Below are 24,921 nucleotides of genomic sequence, written 5' to 3' on the forward strand. Positions count from 1 at the left end.
TCAGTAATGAAAGGATTGCTTCCCTTCTAAACCAGATAGCAAACAAGTGGTTAGCTACTGAAGATGTATAGTAACATAGCTCTTTTTAACACAGGTTAGTTGCTGTATTCATCTTAACTCTGCCTCAGCTGTGCTGCTCCTGCACAGTCGCAGGTGGACTCCTCCAGGCGCAGACTACTCTCTGAGGAGGGAGGAATGTGAAGCAGGGAGGCCATAGCTGCTTTTAAGGCAGCACCCACAATTGTTCTTACAGCGTTTTGACCAAGGTAGAGCTATTTCGGCACTGCTGGGAAGCGTAAGCCCCACGTGACTCGCTCAGAGCTCTCGCAGGCGTTGTTCAGCCGTAGCCCCGCCGGGATTTCCCGGCTGCGGGCCGTGCCTTTCGCGCTGCCGCTCCGCGCTCGGCTGCCCGTGCCTGCCGTCCGCTCTGCTCGGCGCTGCGCTGCACGACCTGCCGGCGGGCGGCTCCAGGCCTGGGCGCGGGCGGCCGTTGGGCCTCAGGTGGCGATGCGGCGCTTGAGCGCGGCGCGGAGGCGCTGGGCGGGCTCGGCGGGGCCGTGAGGGCGCCGGAGGAGTGCGGGGAGTGCTGCGGGCCGGATGGGTCGTGCAAAGGCAGTAGTCGCCAATGCCGCGGGAAGGCTCTGAAGTTCCATCATGTCCGAATCCAGGTCTTCAGGAAGGAGAAAAGCCCAGATCGCTTTGTCACCGAGTGCAAAGAAGAAAAAGAAAGAAGCGGCGAGGAAAGCGAAAGATAAAGGAACGCCCTCTATACCTCCGCAGTCCTGCTCTATTATTTCGTTATTCAACAGCGCGCCTCCTGCTAAAGTTAGCTGTCCCGTGTGTGGGCAGCTGGTGCCGAGGTACGGGATAAACCAGCACATGGACCGGCTGTGTCGAAGCGGCTGTGCCGGACTGGGTGCTGCTGCTGCTGCTGCTGGTGATGGGGGTGCGGCGCTCGGCACCACACAGAGTCTGCCAGGCACACCTGTGAGCGGTAATTCCAGCTCGTATTGCTCGGAGCCCTCGCATCTGAGGACAAGTCCTTCCCAAAGCAGAGTGCTGAAAGCAGAAGGCAGGGCAGTGCAGCACGTTAGTCCTTATTTTAGCAGTCGGGGTCCAGCCGGTGATGCTTACACTGAGCCCCTGGAGCAAACGGTTAAAGTCGTTTCTTTGGGAAGCTTGTCATCTAAACTGTCCAGAAGACGTCGCATCCAGAGGGGAAAACAGATCGTGTATAAGGAGATGGACTCCTCGCCTCCAGCTGCTCACAGCATGTGTGGCAGTGCTGCAGCACTGGATGGCAGTGCTGATGACATCTGTGCTGGGAGTAGTTCTCAGAAAGAAAACGAGCTTGTTCAGAGAGTGCACCAGGAGCAAAATCCCTTGGAAGAGTTTGAATTTCAAACTGAAATAGACGAATATAATAAGGGAGATGTTACAGATGTTGTTCAGGTATCGTTACCGGCTGATGGAGTGCTGTTTGGTGCAAGGAACTCCAGAGCGGGAAGTAGATCTAAAGGCGTGGTGCTCAGTCCCAGTAATTCTCAAACACCTCTGGCTGTTGGTACCTCAGCAGGGCTGGTCAGCAGTTCAGAGGTTGAGGCACAGCCTTGTGCTCAGCGTGTTCCGTCTTCAGAGATGGAAGTGGACTGTGGTACGCAAAGCTGCTTTAATGACAGTGATGAACAGGTACTTCCTGTGGAAGTTCTTGAAGACTTTAATTATGAGTTTAATCATAACTTAGCAGAAACTGTGGAAAAGGTGGATTTTCAAAATTCCGTTGGTGATATTTTAAATATAATAAATGAGGTTAGCTCTCCTAGTCACCCATATTACCTCCGAAACTTTTTAATGGTGTTGCGAGCAGTGTTGGAGAACGAAGATGATCTGAGACTCTTTGATGAGCAAGATATGAACGTTATTACTCAGTTCTGCCAATTATCAGGTATCTGTCTGTTTTTATATTATCATGCTGTCTTTTGTAGAGAGAACTGTTTCATAGTTTTGAGTGAAGAGCACTGTACCAACAGGCAATTCAGCTTGTTAAACTTAATGGAAGAAAGTCCTTTTTCTCAGGAGACACGTCCCTCCAGAAGCTTCCTGCAGGTAAACTTACCAAATGCTGCGTTAATGGGCTGTAATAATAAACAGGGAAGAGATGGGTGAAGTAAGGAGAGAATTTAAAGTATGTATATATGATTGTGCATATTTCTGTAGCTTAACTTGCAAAATACCTTTTTTTAATAGAATCTTAAGTCAACTTGCTTCAGCATTTAACTTCAATTCACAGGAATAGTTATCAGTTAGCACTGTGTTTTGCTTTTTTGGTTTCTTTTGTAGTGAAACACTGAAGTTTTTATGAATAATACACATGGAAATTCTGCAAAATGTGGTTACAAAGAGGTCTGTGCTATACACACAGACCTTGAAAAAAGTAGTTCTGAAATGGTGTGTTTCTGAGCTCTGGTTCTGCACATTTCCAGGTGACTTTTATGCTTGGTTTGAATACATAGTTATCCTAGTTATTATTATGAATGCTAACTGCTAATTACCAGTCATTTTCTTGCAAGTCTCGTGGTGCTTTTAACTCTCATTAGGCATAATATTTGAGATTTAAACCCACCATTTAAATGTTGCTTGAATCCTACACAGAAGGTTTTACTGTAAAAAAGGCGGAATTTAACGCGAGTTAAAACTATCCCTCCAAATTTACATGTATGCTTTTAATTTGTCATAAGTTGTAATTAAGAATGGATTTGCCAGTATTTCTGCTAACTTGGGGCATCAAAATAGAAATAAGTTTGTATTAACTAGAAGAATACTCACCTTAGAGTATTGCAGCCATAGCTGTCCATGTTGCCGTCAGCTACTGTGGTAACACACAGATACCCGACAAAATATTTGTATGCTTATGCTCTTATGAGCTGTGTGCATCTGAGCTGAATGTGCAGAACTGCCAAAATGTTACGTGCGCATCTGCTGGTAGAAAATCAGTTGGAAAGCATTCTGCACTTAGCGATGTGTTGTGTTAGGTCAGCTTGGTTTAGCTAGTAGTCTGTGGAGTGTGTCACACTAAAGAAGACTAGTATTTCAAAACTGACACGCATCTTGCTCTTTTTCCTCTCTAGAGATTATATTTAGGTTAGATATCAGGAAAAACTTCTTCACAGAAAGGGTTGTTGAGCACTGGAATAGGCTCCCCAAGGATGTCGAGTCACCATCCCTGGGTGTGTTCAAAAACTGTTTGGATGTGGTGCTCAGGGACATGACTTAGCAGAGGGTTGTTAGAGCTGGGGTAGTATGGTTAGGTTGTGGTTGGACTCAATGATCTTTAAGGTCTTTTCCAAGCTGAGCAATTCTATCCTATTCCTTTTTTTCTGCACTAGCATACTGTCTTTAGACCAGCTGTTTCTCCGTGTTCTGTCTTACTGCAGATTGGAAGAAAACTATCTTAATAATTTAGAGCTCTGTGTCCTTTAATGTTTGTTTCTAGAAAGTCCTAACAATACTGTAGATTGACACCACAGGACATTAGAAAAGAGAGTATCAAGGCCGTAACTTATGACTAACAACTATGTGAAATTTTTCCAAGCCCAGTCGGAGGCTCTCAACAAAGTTATTGCTAATGCCTTTTTTAGTACAGACGCCCATTTTAGTACAGAGTGCTGGGTGACAAAAATGGAGACATGTTTGTTCATGCTTTTTAGGAAAAATAGAGCCCTGATGAGTAGTCTCAGTTCCTTTATTTAAAAAAAAAAAAAAAAAGTAAACACCTCTGTTTCTTTATGGAGCACTTAAGCTGTGGTCAGGCAGCCTGCAGAAAAGGTCTTCTGGTCTTACATTAAAGCAGCTGGAAGACCATATTAGTGTTATTTCATCTGTCCTAGTGGACAAGTCAGCTGAGTTAACTCCAACCACGTAAAGAGATGATTGTTAAGAAAGGGTGAAGAAACTTCAGGGGAGGAAGTAGACCTCTACACTTAGGCATTTCTACAGTGATTGCTTCCTTACAAGCAAATTATTTTAGATTGTATTGTAATAATGAAATGCAGTAACACCGAGCACTTAAAATGCTGACATAAGTTGAGACTACCTTAAGTAAGATGAGGTGATAACATAGGACTTTATTTATCAGGAGTCAGGAAAGGCCACTCGGCAAGGGATGGTGAGCCAGCAGCACAAGAAATGTGGTTGGAAAGCATTAAGTCAATAGAGAATGAATTCTGGACAAGTGATGGAACACTTTTTACCTTCAAGAAACCTTGGACAGAATGAATAGTTCAGGTAGATGGGATGTTTGTTCCACATTCGTAGTTTCTACCCAAGCAAGTGTTGCTTCTTGGTTATCATAACAAGAAAAAGTGCATACACTTTTTAAATTGTTATTTGTTATTCATTTTTATTTTGTATTTGTTATTCAAATCCTTTAGAAAGAAAACAGTCCTCACATGCCTTTCCTGAACATTTCCCACAGGCTGATTTAGGTCAGATTACATGGTGGAGAAAGGATGTCAGTGTGTTACTCAACTCTTTTCTTCCAGATTTGAAAAATGGGGAGATAACCTTACAGAGAAAATAACAAGCTGAGGTGTCTGAATGTAGTTATCTCAGTGAACTGAGCCTGGAAACATTCTATTAACAAAAAGGCTGAAGAAGTCTGCGTGAGGACAAGAGAACAGTTAAATAAGCATGTAAAAATCAATTCTTATTTCTTAAACATATCTGTGTCTGGTAGTGTTTCAGTGTCTGTTTTTATTAAGGATCAGTTTCAGTTCAGCAGCAGCAGACAGGAATAAGCAAATCGATGAGGGGTGACAAGTGAGGTAGGTATTTAAAAGGGTGCTGAAGGTAACAACAGTGACTAGGCTTTTTTCTGCTAAGATGTTGTAAGTTTTTATTTGGTTGAATTTCAGCATAGTTAGTAAATTCAGAGTATTTTTTAAAGTTGCTTTAAGTGAAATCTTCCCTGATAAAACATCAAAGAGTATTTTGGTGGTTGGTTTTGTGTTTTTTTTGTGTTTTTTTTTTTACTCTTTCAGTTGATGTACTAGTAAAGCTTATGTACCTTTGGTAAAGATAAGAGTCTGAAGACAGATACACTGAGATGTATTGTGTGATTCTGAAATCACTCCACAACTTCTTTTGTTCCTCCATCATCAGATGGTTAGTTATTGAGTGAGTGTTAAAGAAAGCAAAAGATCTATTTAATATCACACAGCTTGAAAAATGGAATTGCCTTTTCCTAGAAAATAAACCATTCCTTAAAGGGTAAGCATTGCCAAAATACATTGTGGCAATGTTCATTACCTATCAAATACTTTGTGATAATTACTGTTATCTTACCAAGTTTGTCTTAAGGGTGCAGGCAGGTTTAAAATGTGTTTTAGTGGACATCTGCATCTAAGTTCTTTTTGTAGGTGAGGTATGCATAGCGTCAGGTTCTAGAATTTAATTTTCTTGTTTTGCTTCCTTGTTTCAACTACAATTTGCAGTTGGTGGGCAGAAGTTATATGTGAGACTTTTTCAACGTAAGCTGAACTGGTTAAAAGTGAACAAAATTGAGTATGAAGAGATAGCTAAGGATTTGTCACCAATAATTGAAGAACTGGTTGAAGCCAGATTTTTGCAAACAGGTATGGCCTGCACTGGTAAGTATTCAAAGTATTATAAGTAAAATATGGAGTTGTGGCACGTTAGCATTTAATGCTCTACGTGTTTGTCCTTCCCATGAGAATTAGAAGAGCACAATAACTAAAGGTTTTGGGTCCATGAGCCCCATGTTATATTGCATTAATAATGAAAACAGTGCATAGGAGATAGTAGGGAGAGATGAATAAATGTTAGTGTCACTGATGCACCTGTAGGCTTTACTTGCCCTCATCAGCCTCATCTTAGACCCTGAGCTGTGCATCATCTGCACGTTGGTCCAGGAGCTCCAGCTGGTATCTCTCAGTAGTGCCAGGAGCTGTCGTACAGGCGTACCTGTCTTCATCTCTGTCATGGTTTGCTGGGTGGACCTCTAACCAGTGCTTCAGTTGTTTGTTTCCAGTCTCACCTACAGCCATTTACTGTGGATGGGACTCAGACTTAAACTGTAGGCTTGTTTCTAACCCAATGTCTGGCTCGTCTTCTAGATGAACCATCGTTGTGTCTTTCTTGGGGCTGCCAGTAGAGACTGTTACCAGGACTTTTGATCCACCCATTCTCTCAGTAATGGTGGGGCTGCACAGGGGGATGGTGAAGGCACTGCCCATGCTGTGATCACCCTTGATTCCTGGCTGACTGCTCCCTGTGGAGCAGCCCTGCTCATGCTTCTCCCTGGCAGTCCGTTTGTTTTTTGCACTGAGCAAACGGTTTCAATCATCAGGAAGACTGAGGCTCTTTCTGAACAGCAGATTTTGTGACCTAGCAAAATTTCCTTGTGTTTGCTTTGCTTTACCGAGGGATTTTTTCTGATTATTCCATTCCTTCATACTGGACCTTTGAAAATAATGAAGTTCAAGCTGGACTGGGTAGCATCAGTAATATATTTTTGAAGAATCTAAATCATTAAATTGGGTTATATCAATGTGCTATACTTTGAACTGTTGCTTGAGTGTGCATGTATAACAAACGTATGTGGATTGTTTTATTTCTAGAATCTGAGCTGGAAGACCTGTGTGAAGGTTTGGATTTGCTTTCTGCCCCTGAACTAAAATCTTTAGCAAAGATCTTTCACTTGCCAAATCCAAACGGTCAGAAACAACAACTTGTGGATGATTTCCTGAGGTTGGCAAAACAACGTTCCATCTTCAGCAGGAATCAGGCTGGTATTGGGACTGTTATTTTAAAAAGGTACCTCTTAAGCTGTTTAAATCTGCAGTTAAGATTTGCAAGCAGATGCATGTTATCTTTTGAAGAACTAAATCAACATGCCTTTTGATGAGAGTTCAGTAAATTCAAATATAATAATAATTAAAAAAAGGCAGTGTTAAATATTGATTCACAGTTTACTGACTTATAATTTCTGGATCAAAAAGAAGGGGAAGAATCAGACCCCTTTTAAAACAGCATCGTGCTTTTCTGCTCTGGGCACTATTATCCCTTTTTTTGTTGTTGTTGTTTACTTAAACTATATGAAGGAAGGGTTAAGAAAAAATGTGTTCAGGAAATGGAAAAGAACTTGGTAAACTCAGATTCTAAAAATGTCCCCTAGCCTTCTCCAAGAAAAAAAGGCTGTTAGTTACTTGCTTAATTGTATCAGCTTTGGGAAGGTACTGCCTTCCTCTGTAGTCAACAGCTAAAACACTAGTTGCTCTCTAAGGTTAGAGGAAATCTTGTATAAATCTGTGCTGCCCTGTGAACAGAAATCTTATCTTGTATGAAATGACTTTATGAAGATTCTAAACCGCAGGATCTAAAATTGTGATCTTTAAATGCTGCCCTAACAGCTAACCACATCTTGATGCATGTTGGCAACACTTGGTGTAGCAACAGGAGTGGTTGCACTCAAAGGGCAGTTAGTTCTAATTCTGTTCTTCCTGGGGTTTGGTCCTTACGCTTTTTTTTTTTAGTTAAAGCATTTTCACTTTAGGTTGTGGATTCTGTGTTGTTTCTCAAGGGGCTTTTTGGGGGAAAAGTTGCAAGAGTGGTTATGCACGGAACAGGCTTCCCAGGGCAGTGGTCACAGCCCTAAGCTCCTGGAGTTCCAGGAGTGTTTGGATACAGCTCTCAGGCATAGGGTTTGAATTTTGGCTGGTCCTGTGTGGAGCCAGGATTTGTTGGACTTGTGGGTCCCTTCTGGCTCAGGATATTCTTTGAAAGCGGAGGTTAAACATTAGACTGTGTGAGAATAAAACAATTCTCATAGTGCATTTGAATATTCAAATATTTATTAGTGATGGGGGAAGATGATTTGCATAATCACTTCACTTGTTCTTCCAGGGCAAAGGATCTGGCTGGAAGATCAGTCAGAATATGTAAAGGCCCTCGAGCTGTCTTTTCTCGAATCCTGCTGCTATTTTCCCTGTCTGAATCAGTGGAGGATGAAGAAGCTGGCAGTGCTGGTCAAGGGCAGCTCTTCACAGTTCTGATGGTAAACATGGGACGTATGGTGTTCCCCAGTTATGCTGTGAATAGGAAAACACAAGTCTTCCAGGACAGAGAAGATCTTATCAGGTAGGGGGAGCTTTGGCAATTTGGAAGTCTGTTTTCTTCTACAGAAGCCTTACTGCAGTACTTATGTAGGCAGATAAGATACTTTTGTAGAAATGCAGATGTGAATAAGTAGAATTGCACTTTTGCAGTGATCTAAGATGCTTTTCTGTGTCTGTGTTAGACTTGTAATTCACAATAGCTTGTACACTGAACCAGAATAGAATATTAATTTGCTTAATGGTCATCTGCTGGTGAAAGTTGTGTCTGACATTGCTGTGATGATTATTAGAAAAAATCCTGAACAAAACTAAAAATATGTTCCCCAGTTTTATAAATACTTCAAAATGTAACATCTGCATCTCTGCTGATTGTACAAGATTAAGAATAAAGTCGACTGCATGGTTCAGTAGCTTTGGAGACTGGAAGGGAAATTTTAGAAAGTATTGTATGAAGGAACTGATCTATTTTAATTATAAATGCTTCTTGATTCTAAAGCAGTAATTATGTTTTTGTTCCCTTAGGTATGCAAATGCTGCTCACCTGTCAAACGATATAGCCACTGCAATGGTAAATGGGAACTGGGAAGAAGCTCATCATCTGTATGTGTGTGCAAAAGAAACCTGGAACAGTCTGAAAGATCACCCCTCTTTGAGGTAGTAAACTGGAAACTGCTGTTCATATGTGACTGTTAGGTGCACTGTCTTAATTTTTGTTTGGAGAGAGGCTGTTAAACTCATTCAAGCCTAATAAAATTAAGGAGCTTGAATGTTCTTGAAAGTTCTGAACTTCCTGCTGTTTGTTTAGCTTTTAAGTGCTATATATGAAAAGGCTTTGTTTTTTTCCTAAAGCCTTGGGAATGAATCGATAGCATGGATAAGGCACTGAGACATTTCTGTTCTACATGCCAGTGTGGGAGAACAAGAGCCTTATTTTTCCCTTGTCATAGTTTGGTTTTATGGCTTTTAGGCCAGTAACAGTCAGCAGAGTTGAAAATTCACTGTGAACAAAAGAATGTTGCAAAGGTTATGGGAAAACATACTGGGTTATTCATCTGTTGAAACTTCTAAGCGTGTGTCATTCAGGAAACATAACTAAAGATCTGAGAACTGAAGTAATGTGGACTATTTTTGAGGCATCTTTCATTAGTTACTGTTTTAATTATTTTGATTTCTGGCTTAATGATGCACAGAAAGTTAAAGCGTTAAATTTGATGTATTCATTGTCAATGCAGCTGATTTAAGCTGGTATTCATAGAGAGTGATGTGGAGGTCTGTTCTGTTTCACACTATGGCAGTGTGAAATTTTGTAAAGTATTCAAATAACTCAGTAATTTCTTGGAACATAGAGGTGCCTGCACAGAGGAAGTCCTTGTTACAGCCTTTCCCTTTTGTTCAGCTGAGTTTCTGAGGTGATCCTTCTGACTTCAGAGAACAAGATGGCAGTAAGGAAGCATGATGTAATAGCTTATTATTTTGGATCTCATGCAGAAGTTGTTAATTAATGATTCCTCTTCTCTGGGATCAAAAACTGTGGCACAAATGCAGCTTACTGGCCCTACCTAGCTTACGTTTGGGTTCTTGACTTTGTACCTGTAATACTCAGTTCATACATAAGACATTTCATGTTTTGAATGCTTTAGTTCTTATTTTCGTAAGAGTGTTTTAAGATGAATTAAAATTGGTCTCCTGAGCTCCTCTCACCTTTCAGCAATCACAGAGTTCTGCCCGAGTATCTGCGACATTTCACAGTTGGCTGGAAATACACAAGGATACTTTCTCAAGGTGTTGAAATTTTGCAGAGACTTCACATGTATGAGGTAAAGTGGTGAAGTGAACAGCAAAGCGTTTTGAATGTAGCATTATACATTGCTTTGTATTTCTGATGTGCATGGCAAGCGGTGATGTTTGCCATAGCTTCCTACACTTCTCTTAACGTTACTTTCAAGTATACGGTGTCTCTTTTTTTTGCTGCTGTAGAAGCTATTAGAAGAAACCCAGATTTTAAAAATTGCTTTTATGTATGCTTATGCTTTAGAGATTTCCCATGTGCAGTGTGCTGTAGTGCTGTTTCTGAGACATTACTTCTTTATTTGAAGGTACATCTGTTTCACTAGTTTGGTTATTACCTTTAAAAATGAAAAATCTTGGGAGAGAAGTCTTGTGGAATCTCTGGCCTCTTCACCTGAGGTATCAAGTTCTCCAAAGGCCTCTGATTTATTTGATGCAGCAAAACAGATTACTCAAAAAAAGGCTTTGCCTATTTTACTTGGGTTGGCTAACTTACATGTTTACATAGAAATAGAGTTCCTAAATTATACCCAGGCAACTGAATACTCGGGTGCAGAAGTAAAAATATTGTTTGAATTGTTCTAAGTTTTTATAGTACCCAATTAGAAAGAAAAATGATAAGCAAATTATATAATGGAACTTCAGCTTGGTTTTCTAACTTTGCTAATGAAGACCCGCTTCCGTTGCTGCAGGCAGCAGTGCAGGAGCTGCAGGAGCTTTTGGCTCAGGACGTGTATTGTACCGACAGCAGGGGGCGGTGGTGGGATCGCCTCGCTCTGAATTTACATCAGCACTTGAAAAACACCCCGCAGGTAACTTTCCAGCTGAGTGCTGTATGACTGCAAGCACTGCAGGTGCTGGGTGGAAACATTTGAAAACTATATTGTTTTGTGAAAGGCATAGCTGGGTGGGCTCTTCTGAAAATACAGATGTTAGAAATCCCAGGTTCTCCATGTTTTCTGTTGCATTAGATTATGAAATTGTTATAAGGAAATACTGCCATAAGTTGTCTAGTTTCTGCATTGTCTCTTCTGCATCTTGTAATTTCACATCAGGCTTTTCCAAATTTCAAATTGGAAATTGTATAGAAGAAGAGTTAGTCTTGGCTCCTCATTTATACGTTAGGACAAAATGCCTTTCCCAAGTCACAGATGAGTAAATCAGAATCATAATGTGAGTACATTTTTAAAATTTCCAACTTAGTCCTGGATTATCTTCGGCGCAGTTGTGCATTTGTCTAAAATGTGTTCCATGTCTGCATTCTTGCACAGCTGATCTGGTCCTTCAGTTTCCACATTAAGTACTGTGAAGAAACTGGCTTAAAAGTGTTAAACTGATTTGCTCAAGTGTTAAGTTTTTTTTCTGGTCACTTACTTAGAATTTGAACTTACTCAGTCTTACATTGATAGAGCAAATGGAGAATAATTCCTTCTCAGCACACCCAGAGTTTGAATATAGAGGCCTTCCGATGCAAAATAAGATGATAAAACTTTATTACAGACGTACGAAACCTGGCCCTATCTTACATGCTGGGTTTTCATATTCGTATTCTCCCTGAATCAGTTGGTCCTTCGGGCTTGGTAAGGACAGAAGGATGTGTGTTAGTCTTTCTAAGTTAGTGCTTGTTATGTGGCTCTTTGCCAGGCCGTTGACTGCATTAGGAATGGACTGGCTGACCCGTTTGTGCGGACGGGGCACCGTCTCGCTCTCTACCTGCGGGCTGTACGCATCAGAGACTCACCAAGCTGCAGGCAGCTCAGATGCCTTTTTCATGATTTGCCAGGCATAACTGTGGAGGATGTGACACACGTGAGTAAAGATACCAGGTACTTTGAAACACCCAACTCCATAAGCCTTTACTGTTCTGACAAGAAGTGATTTGGGATGCTGTCAGCATGAGCTGTTCACCAGCGGCTTACTCATGCTGTAGGAAAGTGAATATAAATGTGTTTCTGAAACAGAAATGTACAAAATACTTTTTTACAAATCCTACAGATATAAACCCCAAGAATTTACCACTAACACCCTCAGAACTTCTCTGATGGAAGTCAGAGTCTGAGCAAGAAGTCTGGGTATTACTGCTTATGTGTTCAGGCATTCTGTATTTGAGAAAAAGTTATTGGATGTTGCTAGCATAAGGTTAATGGCACAAGAAAATGCAAGGGTTTATTTTTCACTAATATACACGATGCAGCTATGCTATATAATAGACTTTCATCCTATTGGAGCATTTCTTTTCTTTACTGTTGCAAAGAAATCAGGGCACTTCACGCCCTGATCTGGAAGTCTGGGATGCTACACAGAATACACCCAGTGATTGAGGTGGAGACAGAGAGCTGCTCCTCCATCTGGACTGTCACAAGTCCATAGGACTGCACGGGCTTCATCCTAGCATGCTGAGGGAGCTGGCAGGGCCAATTACCGAGCTGCTCTTGGCCATCTACCAGCACTCCTGGTTAACTGGAGAGGTCCCAGAGGATTGGAGGCTTGCCAATGTGACTTTCATCCACAAGAAGGGCCATAAGGAGGATCTGGGGAATTACAGGCCTATCAGCCTGACCTCAGTACCAGGGAAAGTTATGGAGCAAATCATCTTGGGTGACATCACATGACATGTGCATAGGTGATGTCCAGGGGATCAGGCCCAGCCAGCACAGGTTCATGAAAGGCAGGTTGTGCTTGACCAACCTCATCTCCTTCTATGACTGGGTGACTAAACTGGTAAACAAGGGAAAGGCTGTTGATGTAGTCTACCTAGACTCTTCAGCGAAGCCTTTGGCACGGTCTCTCACAGTATTCTCCTGGGAAGCTGGCTGCCCATGACCTGGATAAGTATACCCTTCTTTGGGTAAGGAGCTGGCTAGAGGGCCGTGCCCAGCAGGTAGTGGTTAGTGGAGTTAAGTCCAGCTGGCAACCTGTTACAAGTGGTGTCCCCTAGGGGTTGGTACTGGGACCCATATTGTTTAATATCTATTGATTACCTAAATCAGGGGATTGAGTGCACCCTCAGTAAGTTTGCAGATGACACCAAGCTGGGAGGTAGTGTCGATCTGCCTGAGGGTAGGGAGGCTCTTCAGAGAGATTTAGATAAGTTGGATCACTAGGCTGAGGTGAATGGAATGGCCAAGTGCTGAGTCCTGCTCTGTAGCCACAACCCCATGCAGCACTCTAGGCTTGGGGATGAGGGGCTGGATGACTGTGAAGAAAGGAACCTGTGGGTGTTGGTTGATGCTTGGCTGAACACGAGCCAACAGTGTGCCCAGGTGGCCAAGAGGGCCAACGGCATCCTGGCCTGCATTAGAAATAGTGTGGCCAGCAGGAGCAGGGAGGTGATCATCCCCCTTATTCAGCACTGGTGAGGCCGCACCTTGACTATTGTGTTCAGTTTTGGGCCCCTCACTGCAGGAAAGAGGCCCTGGAGCATGTCCAGAAAAGGGAAACAAAGTGGTGAGGGGTCTGGAGCACAGGTCTATGAGGAGCAGCTGAGGGAGCTGGGATTGTTCAGTCTGGAGAAGAGGAGGCTCAGAGGAGACCTCATGGCGTTCTGCAACTTCCTGAAGGGAGGTTGTGTTGAGGAGGGGTTTGGCCTTTTCTCCCAGGCAACAAACAGGATCCAAGGAAATGGTCACAAGTTGTACCAGAGGAGGTTTAGGATGGACGTGAGGAAAAGCTTTTTCTCTCAGAAAGTGGAATGGCTGCCCAGGGAGGTGGTGGAGTCGCCGTCCCTGGCAGCTTTCAAGAGGCGTCTGGATGAGGAGCTATGAGATAAGGGTTGGTAATGGGAGGGCGGTTGGACTTAGATGATCTCGTAGGGCTTTTCCAACTTATGATTCTGTGATCTGTGTCCAGACAAAGTCAGAGCAGAGCACCTTTCTCCCTCAGCATACCTCCCTATAGCCCTGCTCATCTCAGGCCAGAATTTGTTGTTGTCCATATTCTTTCTTCCTGGTTTTGCAGATGGAAACAGTAACAGTTCAGCATTTTGGGAGAATTTCTTTTTTTTTTTTCTTAAAAATTTGCCTGTTTATAAAAGCTGATTTGCTTTGTACGGAATGGCTTTTGGGGAATAACCAGTTAAATATTTTATGTAGTTCCTTCCAAAAGCCAATCTAGTTCTGGTTTAAAAAAAAAAAAAGAGAGAGAGAGAAAATTTGTGATGCTGGAAAGTAACGAATTGGTTTAATATTTTCAGGTTACAATCAAGGGAAAGATGTGTCCTCAAACAGGATTGGGAAAATCTGTGTTTCTAATGGAGGATATCAGTGATGAAGAAGAAGGAAGCAAAGACTGCAGTGTATCCACAGTCATGTGCTCAGTTGAGGAGCTTGCATTAACTCATTACAGACAGAATGGTTTTGATCAGGGTAACAGTAACTCTTTTTTACAGTAAGATAACTAAGGGAGCAAAGAACCAATTTACTAAGCAATTTAGGTAATTAATTAGACATGTTTTTTGTCTGATTGTGTTCCTTCCTCAAAATGTTCTCTGTGTTTTCCTGCTGCCCTTTCTGGTCTGTGAACTTCATATGAAATTGTTGTAGAAGTTAATAATGTTTCCATTTTTGTGATTGAAATACTTGTCTTTTTAAATTTTGCTCTTCAGGTATTCATGGAGAGGGTTCGACGTTTATTACACTGTATGGTATTCTAATGTGGGATATCATTTTCATGGATGGCATACCTGATGTCTTCAGAAATTCCTATCAGGTATTTTTGAAAGGCTGTGTTAGTTCCTTCAGCCATATTGTTGTAGGCTCTGTAGCAGTGTTAGCACTCTCATTCTGGACTGTATTCACATTTCATTCTGAGGGACTTTTCAGACAAAGCTTGGCAGTACTTGTTGTGTGCTGTTGTGTGGGGCTCGTTGCTGAAGGGCTTCTCAGTGGCAGAGTGCCATGTAAGCCTGCACCGACTGTCAGATGGGGTGGGATTCATTGGGTGAAATGCAGCTGTCCTATATCTGATCTCACTGGTTGAAGTGTTCTTTATAACCAGTGGTAGAACTTGTATTCCATTTTATAGTTCATGTTTGAAGATGACACGTTCCATTAAAAATACATTTTCAATATATTTTCTTCAATTACTTTTAAAGGGGAATGCATTTTCCTTTAACTTCAGGTTTCAGATTTGTGAGTGCCCACCTCCATCTGCCCTGCCCTGCCTTACCTATCATCTCCTTTCATATCTAATTAGCGGGCACTGGAAATATCTCTTTGTAAGTGGGGAAGCTGGAGCTGAAGTGATGTGGAAATGTAGCAAACTGATGGTTTTTATTAGGCCAGTAGGATTAAACTCAAGCCTATGGCTGCGTGAGTCTCTCAAAGCTGAAACGCAACTTGTTTTTTGATTTGGGTTGACCTGTGTTCCTTAAAATGTCTTTTTCAAGTTTCTTTCTGTTTGTGTATGACCAAGTCTGTATGGGGTTAAGTACTGTTTGCAGGGTAAGCAGACCAAGCGGATTGGTCTTCGGAAGGTTGAGGTGGGACATAAGGGAATTTGCAGGCTCACAGCAGCCTTGATCATGATTCCAAATCCCAACTGGGAGTTAGCTGAGCACAAGCCCTTTATTTTCTATGTATTAATGGGATTTCTGACTAGAGTTCAAAAAAAAAAAAAAACACCACCACAACAGCCTGGGCTGAGATGGGGCCAGTGTATGCTGCACTGTCATCAACTGTTTGTTGTAATATACAACTTTTTCCCTATTAAATTGAGGTGGATGCATTTGAATTACACTGTCTGTAAACGAAGTGGTAGTTCAGATGAAGAACAGTATGACGTAGGGCATTGTCATTCTTGGAGTTGCTGCTTTGGCCAGCAGATCCTCAGCACTGTGTTTACCTTCTCATGCAGATGTTCCCCCTGGATTTGTACACTGACTGCTTCTATGAGAACAGGAGGGATGCCATTGAGGCCAGGCTCCAACAGCTTCACGGAGCTTCTTTGGAGACTCTGGCAAACTTGGTTGCTGACATCTGGACCACGCAGGAGGGAAAAGCAGCAGCACTGGTTAGCTGGGGACTTTTTAGTTCCCTCCAGCAGGTTCAGGTAAACAATTATTGTCCAGGATGGGCGCTCTGTTTTATTAAGCTCCCACACAGCTTCAGAATGCTCAGAAAATTAGTAAGGTTGACCTGAGGCACTAAGAAAACAAATTCCTTCCTCTTCGATGGTGAGGGGGGGAACTGAGTGCGGACTTCAGCACAGTTTTCACTAATGCTAAGAAGTGCTGTTACCCTTTACAGATATGGTCACTTTTCCTACAACAATCATTAGGAACACAGAGGGAAAATGTCTGTATTTAATTGGCCATCAAATATTCTTGTGGGAATTGAGAAGTGGTTGTACAGTAAAGTGAAATGGTCAACTGTGTGACTTCTCTTACAGAGCCTTGTCTCTTGCCTTGGAGGAATGTTTCTGAGTGGTGTTTTTAGGCGACTTTCCAAAGATCTGCGCCACTGCAGAGGGGGGCTTCCTGATCTGGTGGTGTGGAGTACTCACAGTAATCACTTCAAGGTATGCTGGGATACAGGTAGATGATGGCAGTGGTGCTCAGTGGATCCTACCTTTTAGATATAACAACTTCCACTTGTCAGTCTATATAAACTGTATTTTCCTGTTGTGGTAGAGCTAAACCTGCTGCTCCTCTAATCAGCAGCTGTATGGCAAATGGTCATTGATTGTTTACCTGATGTTTTATTACATCTTTTGGTGTTGCTTTAATGGATGTAATAAACACCAGCAGGAGATGGCTAGGTAGTGTTGCAGAATAGGTCCTTTAGGTGAAAATTACAGTAAAATTACTGTTATTCAATTGGCCATACAGATTCTCACTGCTGTTCACAAGGGGTGTTAAAGTCACCACTCAAAAATACATAGGACAACTACAGAACTCTGTTACAAAACAGATGGAGTAAACAGTCATGGTTTGCATCTTGTGTTGTGGAGGAATAGCGCTAGAAGACTGTTGGGTGCCCTAGCTGGAGCATCTTGTTATGCCTTTATAAAGCACAGCTGAATAACAAAAGTTCTCTGAAGCAGCTGCTGTACTTTATGTTGCAGTCTGTTGAAGCTGGAACTGTGATACTGGAGATGAGTGGCAGTTAAGGTTGGTAAGGGACCAGTTTTGATCACTTAGGACCAGTTCCTCTGACTGTAGTTGGGTGGATAATTACTATATTAAATTCCAGTCTCTTTTAGTCAAGCTTTTTTAGGGATATTAACCATTTAGCACCTACTGGTCTTCCATTGTGTTCAGTCTGTATTATTTTTGTTGCAAATAGCCATAGAGGAAAGAGCCTATGAAATGAACTTTTTCATTTCTTTCCCACATACATACACACAGCTCATCATCCCCATTTCTTTGTAGCTCGTAGAAGTGAAAGGCCCCAACGATCGCCTGTCCCACAAGCAGATGATCTGGCTGAGCGAGCTGAAGAAGCTGGGGGCTGCTGTAGAAGTCTGTCACGTACAAGCAGTTGGAGCTAAAAGTAAACGGCTCAGTTGACAAAAGGTGCCTTAACCACATGGGTAACTTGGTTGTTTCTAAGGATGTGGTGGGCCATACACTACCGTTACTGCTTCTTCTAAGTGTTTTCTTCTGAATTCTGGCTTCTCAGTGCACAAAACATTCTAAAGAATAGTCTGAGAAAACTGTCACTTGTGTTCAGTAGAATAAAGCATTTTCTTTTATACACATTTCATAACTGATTCTGTGAAGGGTAATCGAGGGCCTCTGTCCAGTCTAGACAAACAGCTGCAGGTGCATTTTGTACCATTGAGAACATTCTCTATCACAAACAATGTGGGCAGCAAAGCCTGGTGCTTCCCACATTGCATTCATTACCTTCCCTTCAGCTCCTTTCCAGGACCAGCATGGTTTTATAACTGTCTCCACACTGTATCATCTATTTCAATTTTTCATTGTATTTTTCATGTAAAATACAGAGCCAGGCGTTGGTCGCATTGCTTGAGGCATAAAACATGTTTATAAATATTTCAGTTTGCTGCTGTATCTGACTGAGTGATAGGATCATTTGCTCAATAACTCCTGTCTGAAATAGCTGTGTTACCTACAAAAATGGGCCAGGATGGTTTGGGTAGTAGACAGGAGTTGAGAAGTGCCACCAGGCATTCTGCTTACCATGCAAACAGCAAATGCTTTAATAATAGAATATAGTGAGAAATTAAGATCAGCTGCACACCTTTTTTTTCCTCTTAATCAGTCATCTTTCTTCAGCACAGCAACCCTGCTTTTCTTGGAGAAAAAAGCCATGTAGCCCCCCCAGTTTTGTTGTTGGAGGAAGTGAAAGAAAAGCACCTGAAATTCACTCTGGAAAGGTATGAATTTTATTTAGTCTAATTTACTTCACATTCACAAGTCAGCATCAGGATGTTATAATCTTCCTGGCACTGCTACTTTACTCAGTAAATCATTATCAGGCACAAGGGTTTTAGTTTCAATTGAAATAGCAAACTCTACACCATCACAGCAACAGCATTAGAACCCTACTGCCTAGAGCCACTTGAGGTACAGATTTCTGTCTCTTCCACTGGAGGCTGCAAATGTTAGAAATTTTTGGTTTTAATGTTTCTTTCCATCTGAGTGTAAGCCAAAACCTTTGACCCACTTGCTACATCTTCATTCCGAGTGCAAGGCAGTTAATAGCGGAGTGGTATTGCCAGCATGTGCACACACACACACACAGGTGCAGGCCTGGGTTTACATGTAACACACTTTTCAATGAGTTTCTGGAATGAAAGGAATTTCTTTGATTTTTGGCAGTAAAAACGGGGAATAATGTTGTCCTACCACAGTGACCTCTACCTAGCAGTAATCAGTGACACCACAGGTACACTTAAATCTTACCAACCTGCAATTTGTGTTTCACCCCCTGCAAGGTTTACAGTGTAGTTACAAAAAAATAATGATTATAACAGCTGGTACCAGCCAAAATAGTGCACTTTTCTTTTACAAGAAACAGACAAAAATAGGAGTTTCTCTGTAGCTTTTCTACTCTTGAAACAACCAAATGCCATCAACAGTTTTGTTTTAAAATGGTGAACAGAAATAGTAATTTGAGAACGTGTATACATATACACATACACACACATTCATATACACACTTGTATGTTGATTTTGTACACAGAAGTTAAGTACTTGCACACCAAAACTGCTTCTGAAAGCTATTAGAAATGTTCAGAGCAGTCCCTGCTGATGATAAGGCAACTGTGTAGAGTGGAGAATATTCTGAAATTAGCTTTTAGTACCTGTGTTTCAAAAGCAAATTTAAAGAAGGAAAAAAAAAAAAAAAAAAAAGCTGTAGAACTTACTCAAAGGGAAGAACCAACAGTCACAGGCACTCTCAGTCTGCAAACACAAGGCAGCAGACAGGCTCCTCTCCTCCCTTCATCCTTTCCATGCAAGTTGGGGATGTCCCTGTGCTCGTCTCCTTCTCAGCCTCTGCCTGCCTAACTCTCCTGGTAACTGCTTATTAAACAAGTCTGTTATTTTTTAACATCCCCTCCCCTATTATATATGTATAGTTATATGTATATCTATATACATATACATACACATATAGACTACAAAGACCATCTGCAGCATCTGTACCCACTGTTGAACTGAAAGGTAAAAATTTCTTAAGTCTCATTACAGTCAACCTCATTTGTTTAAACATAGCACCCATTTTTCCCCAACAGGCATGGGCCTAAATACTGTGTGTTGCATTCTACCAGCTCCCTGTTTGAGTAATTATTTTTTTTTTTAATACGTTTTAGGTTCTTTTAAGCCAAACAAGTTACACCTTTAAGGACAAAAAAAAAAAAAAAAAAAAGACACCATAGTTCTAATTGTAATTTAAGGAGAAAAAAAAAAGAGAAAAAACTGGTACCAAAATACCCCCACGCACATGGGTTGAGGTCTTTACATCAAGTATCAGGCCAGGGAAAACAGTAAGCTAGTTCAAAAAAACCATTACAAAAGCAAAATAAGAGTCACTTGAGTAATGAATCAGTTGGCTGACTGCTCCAGCAAGCTTGCAATTAAGAACAGCTTGTTTGGGGAACATATAACATGCTCAGACTGTCTTGCAGCATAATTAGGCAACTGAGGTGAATGCACATTTTTTCCCTCACAGGGAGCTGAGCAGAAGCAATCTGACAAGGGTCATAAGCCCCCACCTGCCCCACACACAGGGTGGGGGGAAGTGCTGGTTAGTTAAAAAAGGAAGTTTATTTTTCCTTTTCCTCCCACACCTCAGCTCACCTTTAAAACAAGCCCACTCGTCCCTGGCAAACCAAGCAGTGTGAGAACCCAGTGTGCCACTGCTCCTCGCAGCTTTGCACTTCACGTCATTTGTAGCCTGGTGAAAATGGGGTCCTGTGTGCAGCAGGCTCAGCTAGCACTGTGCTGGCACCTGTAAGGCCACTCTGTTAAATAAATACTTGAGCCATCATAGACATCCAAAACCCTTGTTACTTTGATTTAGGCTGCAGAGAAGACCAGTTTGGTTTTACACAGAAATAAACAACTCCAAATCTCCCTGCTCCCCTCCCCCTGCTTGTTTGTTTTTTTTTAAACGCTCTACAGGCTGCATATGATCTAAAACTTTTTTTTTCCTACTAACTGGGAACAGCTTGATCAGCCTGGTCAGTAAGGCTCAGCATTAATAGCTTTTGCATTTTACAGAGATCAGGTACTATAAGACTCACTGTTAAGAGAACGTATTCCACAGAAGTATTCTCTTGTCCTCCACCCATGCCTTCACTTCAGATAATGATGCACTGTACTGCCCTCCCACCCCCATCTCTTGTTTGTTTCATGCAGCATCCAGCAGAGAGTGACAAGGCAAAGGTTTAAGAGCTGTGCTTGTCCACTGCATTGTCCACGGGGGCTACTAGTAGGTAAAAAAGAAGGCACTGCTGATCACTCTTCTCCCAGCCCTGCTCAAGAGGAGCACCAGCACCCCTCACAGATGCGGCCTCTCACAGCCCAGCCTCTGTTCCAAAAAGTGTTAGGGCTGAAGTGTGCTGCAGCCTGGAACTGGGCGTGAGAGGGATCTGTGCATGATAGTGCTGAATATCAGAGGTGCTGAGAAAAGGAGACGCTCTCATGAGACTTAAAAAAAAAAAAAATGAGCTTAACCTTTGGGAAGAACAACCTATTGTCTCCTGAGCTATATTCTCTTATTTCCACAAAAGGAAAGGGGAAGGCAGAGGAAGGAACCAGAACTTACCTTAACAATCTGCTGTAAAAAAAAAAAAGGGGGGGGGGGGAGCAGGTAGCTGCATTAGAGTAAATCTTGCTACTTTTTCCTCCTGTTTAAAGGCACTTCTAAAGCTACTACATTATCTATGTACAGTAAATGGTTTAAGGTTAACAGTGCATTGTCCTGAAGTTGATTCCTATAGCCTAACGGCAAGCTCATGACAAAGAGCAAAAATCTGATTGCTAATGGATGCATTCTGGGGAGAAAGGAAAAGGAACACCTCCTCCGTGGATGCACACTACATTAACACATATGAAAGGTGATCCAGTCACAGGACATCAGTATCTGTGTACACACGTTTTCTGCCTGGAAAGTAAATCTGAGGGAAGAGTTTGTGCTCAGAGTTCAGTCGTTACCAAGTGAACACAAGCTATCTGGGAAAATAGGTATTTCAAACAACCCTCATTAACAACCACACCAAACCAGCAGTTAGCATCGGCGTTCATTAGAAATCTCATATAAAGAGTCGAACCCCCCAAACACAGAAAGAAGTAGGGACCAGAAACCAGACAAGACATGGATGAGAACTACTGAGGACAAAATTGTGCGATTTGAAGCCTGACTCGCTTTGCTTTTAAATATTTGTGCAAAATTTACGTAACGTTTGTATATAAAAATTATTACAGCTTTCAAGGCTGCCTTTAGCAGTGTTAAATTAGAAAAGACAAAACAATATGCTATAGCCTCCCTGGATCTATAGGCCATCACATCATCTTAGTCTTCATTCGCAAGCGTCTCAGTGGATAGCCAGATTTTGGCACCACTCAAGAATTTGCTTAAAGGCGTTCCCAGAATGCTCCGTCTGCACAGGTTCCCTACAGGTGAAAATGGGAAAGAGGAGGAGAGAAAGTCTGGGGCCCCAGAGGTGTCGTTTAAGCCATTTGCTCGGAAGTACATCCTGCCTTGATCCAGTTCTGAGCAGTTACCTTGCAAAGGAGAGTTGCTTTTGCACTGTCGAAGGCTCCGGTTTAACATGTCTATTTCATCTGCCAGCAAAGAGACTTTATGGAAAGCAGCAATGAAGCCACCATGATTAATCTGGGCCTCAGGAACCCAGCGGAAGTAGCACAGTTTCCAGAGTTTTATTTGTGTTCCAGAGATATGGGGCAGAATTACGCCGTGCAAATCAACAGGCTTTGCAAACCAGTCTCTGAAGTACTGTTCCATACTGTTACTCTGACTCTCTGTTTGCTGTAAGAAGTCTGGTTTCAGTTTCAGTATCAGAGAGTTTCTTCTTGGAAGGAACTCCTGCTCACTGATGATGCCATTTTTCAATGCTGGGGGGACACCTCGCAGTGTCGAGCTGTAGTTTTTCTGCAGAGAATAAATACTGGTCATTTTCCAGCTTTACCCTCACTGCAACAGCAGATTTCCCTGAGCAATTGCAGGTATTAACCAGCTAAACGATGTGACCTTCAAACAGTTCTGCACTTAGGAGCCACTGCACGGCTCACAGACCAAATGGAGTCCCTTGAGGCCTTCAGAAAGAAATACTTAGGTTTTCTAGGCTTAGCAAAACAACAAGTGATTGTAGTAATCAGCACTCACAAATGACAACTCTGGGGAAAAGAAAGTGTGTCGCTGCTTTTCCACAGGTGGAATAATGCAGCTGCTGGCAGTGAGCTGAGGTGCATCAGGGAATGTCCTGGAACACAGGCACAGTCTTTACTTGTATTGAAAGCCCTGTGTACCTTTTCTTTAGGCTGTGGAGGTAAGAGAAGCCTTAGCACTCCTAGTGCTAAGTGACAGTGTAAAACATCACGTAACTGTACGTTTCTGACTTACAGTTAAGCACAAACAGTCCATTCACAAACAGAAGTCACCAAAGTTACCTTTGAGCGCTTGAAAGTTTTCACTGCTCCGTTCTGCACACATGGTGAGCTTTTCCCAATGTACAAAGGGTTGTGAAAGAGCAGGCGATCCCTGCTTGTAAACTGAAGAGACCAGTCCCAAACACAAGGAAATCTGAGGCCCTTCTCATCACCCAGCTGAATATTTTTGCTTATAGCAAATTCCTGCAAGAAGTAACATTTGGGCATATTACAAATCAAACATCTTCCACAAATCTGAACCATAGTAGTGTGTAATAACCAGGTGAGGAGGCATAGCTGAGAGGTGGCTGCAGATCAAACCAGTGCAGCAAGACAGCCTGCTGCTGGAGCACACAGCTGTGCCCTGCTTTTCACTTACACAGCAGAGATGCAGGACTAATGCTTACTTAGCAAAAAGCACTCTTCAGTAGTATGAAATCGTTCACTATTAAAACAATTCATATTCTGAGAATACAAATGGTTTTTCAACGTTCTACTTCTTTGTGAGGTTGTTCCCTACAGCTTTAATGGGAAGCTGCCTAACAAAACTCACTCGTGCTTAATTTTTATCAGCCATCAAATATCGTCTACACAGAGTTCTCATAAAATCTAGTTTTCAAAAATAAATTCAAGTGCTCAGTTTCCTAAATATCTTGAAATAAACATTCACTGTGCATTACTATTTTGCACTCGCACATCCTTTTCCAACTTTTTCTATTGTTTAAACAATTATGTCAGTGGACTTCAAAGTTTGCCTGAAATGTGAAATTCTGTAATTGCCTGTCATTCTGCAATTCCAGACATAAATACACGTTTCTTAGTGGAGCAGAAATAATCACGTACAATAGGAAAACTATGTAGAAAAGAAGAAATTCAATAGACTTTCTTCCAGAACACTCTTACTGCCTTCGCAAAGCTCACCTGAAAGGACATTTGACCGTATTCACCCGGGGAGTATTTTGCACCAAACAAGAGTGTGACATTTTGGAAACACGAAGGAGCACCACTTGCTTTAGATGATGCAGCTGAAAAGGGGCTGGAACACTTAATACTCACAGTGCTTTCCTTTACTCGTTGATGAGGACAGTTGAAAAGGAAAGTGCCAAACAAGGAGATACGTGCACTGTCATACAGTATCGTCAAGTACATTTCAGAGAACTCAAAGGCTGCTGGGTACTGTTCTAGCAGCTGCCAAACACAGTCGAGAAACATCAAGAACAAAGGGGACTGGGAAGAGAAATGGAATTTAATTAGATCTCACATGGCAACTATTGATAAACAGCATTTCTCTACCCTGGACAGCAACTCATTTTCTCTGACGTAAGTTTCATGAAATTTCATAAAAAGTATGGATGATATTTTTACTTTCAGACTTTTTTTGTGAGTAAATGTTTAAGGCAGTACAGTTATCAGATACAAATAAAGTCACTTTTACCTCTTTGTCAGATCTCTTTAAGTGGTTACACCTATCTAAAAACTGATATCCTGCCATGACCCACTCCTTCTGTATCAAGCTTTGAAATCCAACAATCGTTCGAAAGTAGGGATCCAGCATGACTTGAACGAGAGAAGCAACAAGACAGCTCAGGTCCCGTCCCTCTTCCTCTGTGAATCACACAATGTATGAAATACATGAGGTGCACATTCACACACACTGATACAAAGTAATATCACAAAGAGCATAAGGAGGCAACTGGGTTTAGTTTTGAATTTCTTTTAAATTTAACATAATTTATAATTATAAAAATATATATCTTTACATTTATTTCGTGTTGTGGGTTTGTGCAGTTATTTCAGTTCCAAAAATAAGAGCTACCTTTTTTATTCTTAATTTGTTTTAACCAAGACTCATCCCATATTGATGGTTCCTGCCGCATATGCAGCTAGCAATGCATTCACAAAGAACCAAAGCATCTC

At 41.8% G+C, this 24,921-nt stretch overlaps 2 protein-coding genes across 5 annotated transcripts in view; one reads left to right on the plus strand and one right to left on the minus strand.

Moving 5' to 3' along the window:
• Window positions 1–550: 550 nt before the first annotated feature.
• Window positions 551–24,445, plus strand: FAN1 (FANCD2 and FANCI associated nuclease 1). Of its 4 annotated transcripts, none has more exons than XM_042824012.1 (13): window positions 551–1,945; window positions 5,493–5,648; window positions 6,639–6,834; window positions 7,924–8,157; window positions 8,658–8,789; window positions 9,844–9,952; window positions 10,616–10,735; window positions 11,568–11,732; window positions 14,116–14,287; window positions 14,527–14,630; window positions 15,777–15,971; window positions 16,311–16,439; window positions 17,293–24,445. In XM_042824012.1, the coding sequence occupies exons 1-13, from the start codon at window positions 655–657 to the stop codon at window positions 17,428–17,430; spliced, it is 3,141 nt and encodes a 1,046-aa protein (XP_042679946.1). In that variant the 5' UTR covers window positions 551–654; the 3' UTR covers window positions 17,431–24,445. The 4 variants fall into 4 exon arrangements, 3 of the variants coding, with proteins under 3 accessions (XP_042679946.1, XP_042679947.1, XP_042679948.1); XM_042824013.1 differs by having other exon boundaries at window positions 5,493–5,633; XR_006169821.1 differs by lacking the exons at window positions 16,311–16,439; window positions 17,293–24,445 and having other exon boundaries at window positions 14,116–14,238; window positions 15,777–15,862.
• MTMR10 (myotubularin related protein 10) overlaps window positions 18,250–24,921 on the minus strand; it is a 37,090-nt gene continuing 30,418 nt past the window's right edge. Inside the window, exons 13-16 of the mRNA XM_042824016.1 lie at window positions 24,440–24,609; window positions 24,061–24,231; window positions 23,026–23,208; window positions 18,250–22,507 (exon numbers count right to left, since the gene is read on the minus strand). Coding sequence (XP_042679950.1) covers window positions 21,908–22,507; window positions 23,026–23,208; window positions 24,061–24,231; window positions 24,440–24,609 — 1,124 coding nt within the window. The 3' untranslated portion in view covers window positions 18,250–21,907. The remainder of the gene's footprint in view (window positions 22,508–23,025; window positions 23,209–24,060; window positions 24,232–24,439; window positions 24,610–24,921) is intronic.

Source organism: Centrocercus urophasianus, unplaced genomic scaffold (assembly GCF_019232065.1).
Source record: "Centrocercus urophasianus isolate 14NV4802_14NV808 unplaced genomic scaffold, USGS_Curo_1.0 seq_23, whole genome shotgun sequence".
Lineage (NCBI taxonomy): Eukaryota > Metazoa > Chordata > Aves > Galliformes > Phasianidae > Centrocercus > Centrocercus urophasianus.

Bases quoted from the DNA above. Each gene is read 5' to 3' on its own strand.
- FAN1 (XM_042824012.1), top strand. From the start codon at position 655: ATGTCCGAATCCAGGTCTTCAGGAAGGAGAAAAGCCCAGATCGCTTTG. The intron at 9,953-10,615 runs GTAAAGTGGTGA...CCGTTGCTGCAG, and splicing joins AGAGACTTCACATGTATGAG to GCAGCAGTGCAGGAGCTGCA. The intron at 15,972-16,310 runs GTAAACAATTAT...CTTCTCTTACAG, and splicing joins GTTCCCTCCAGCAGGTTCAG to AGCCTTGTCTCTTGCCTTGG.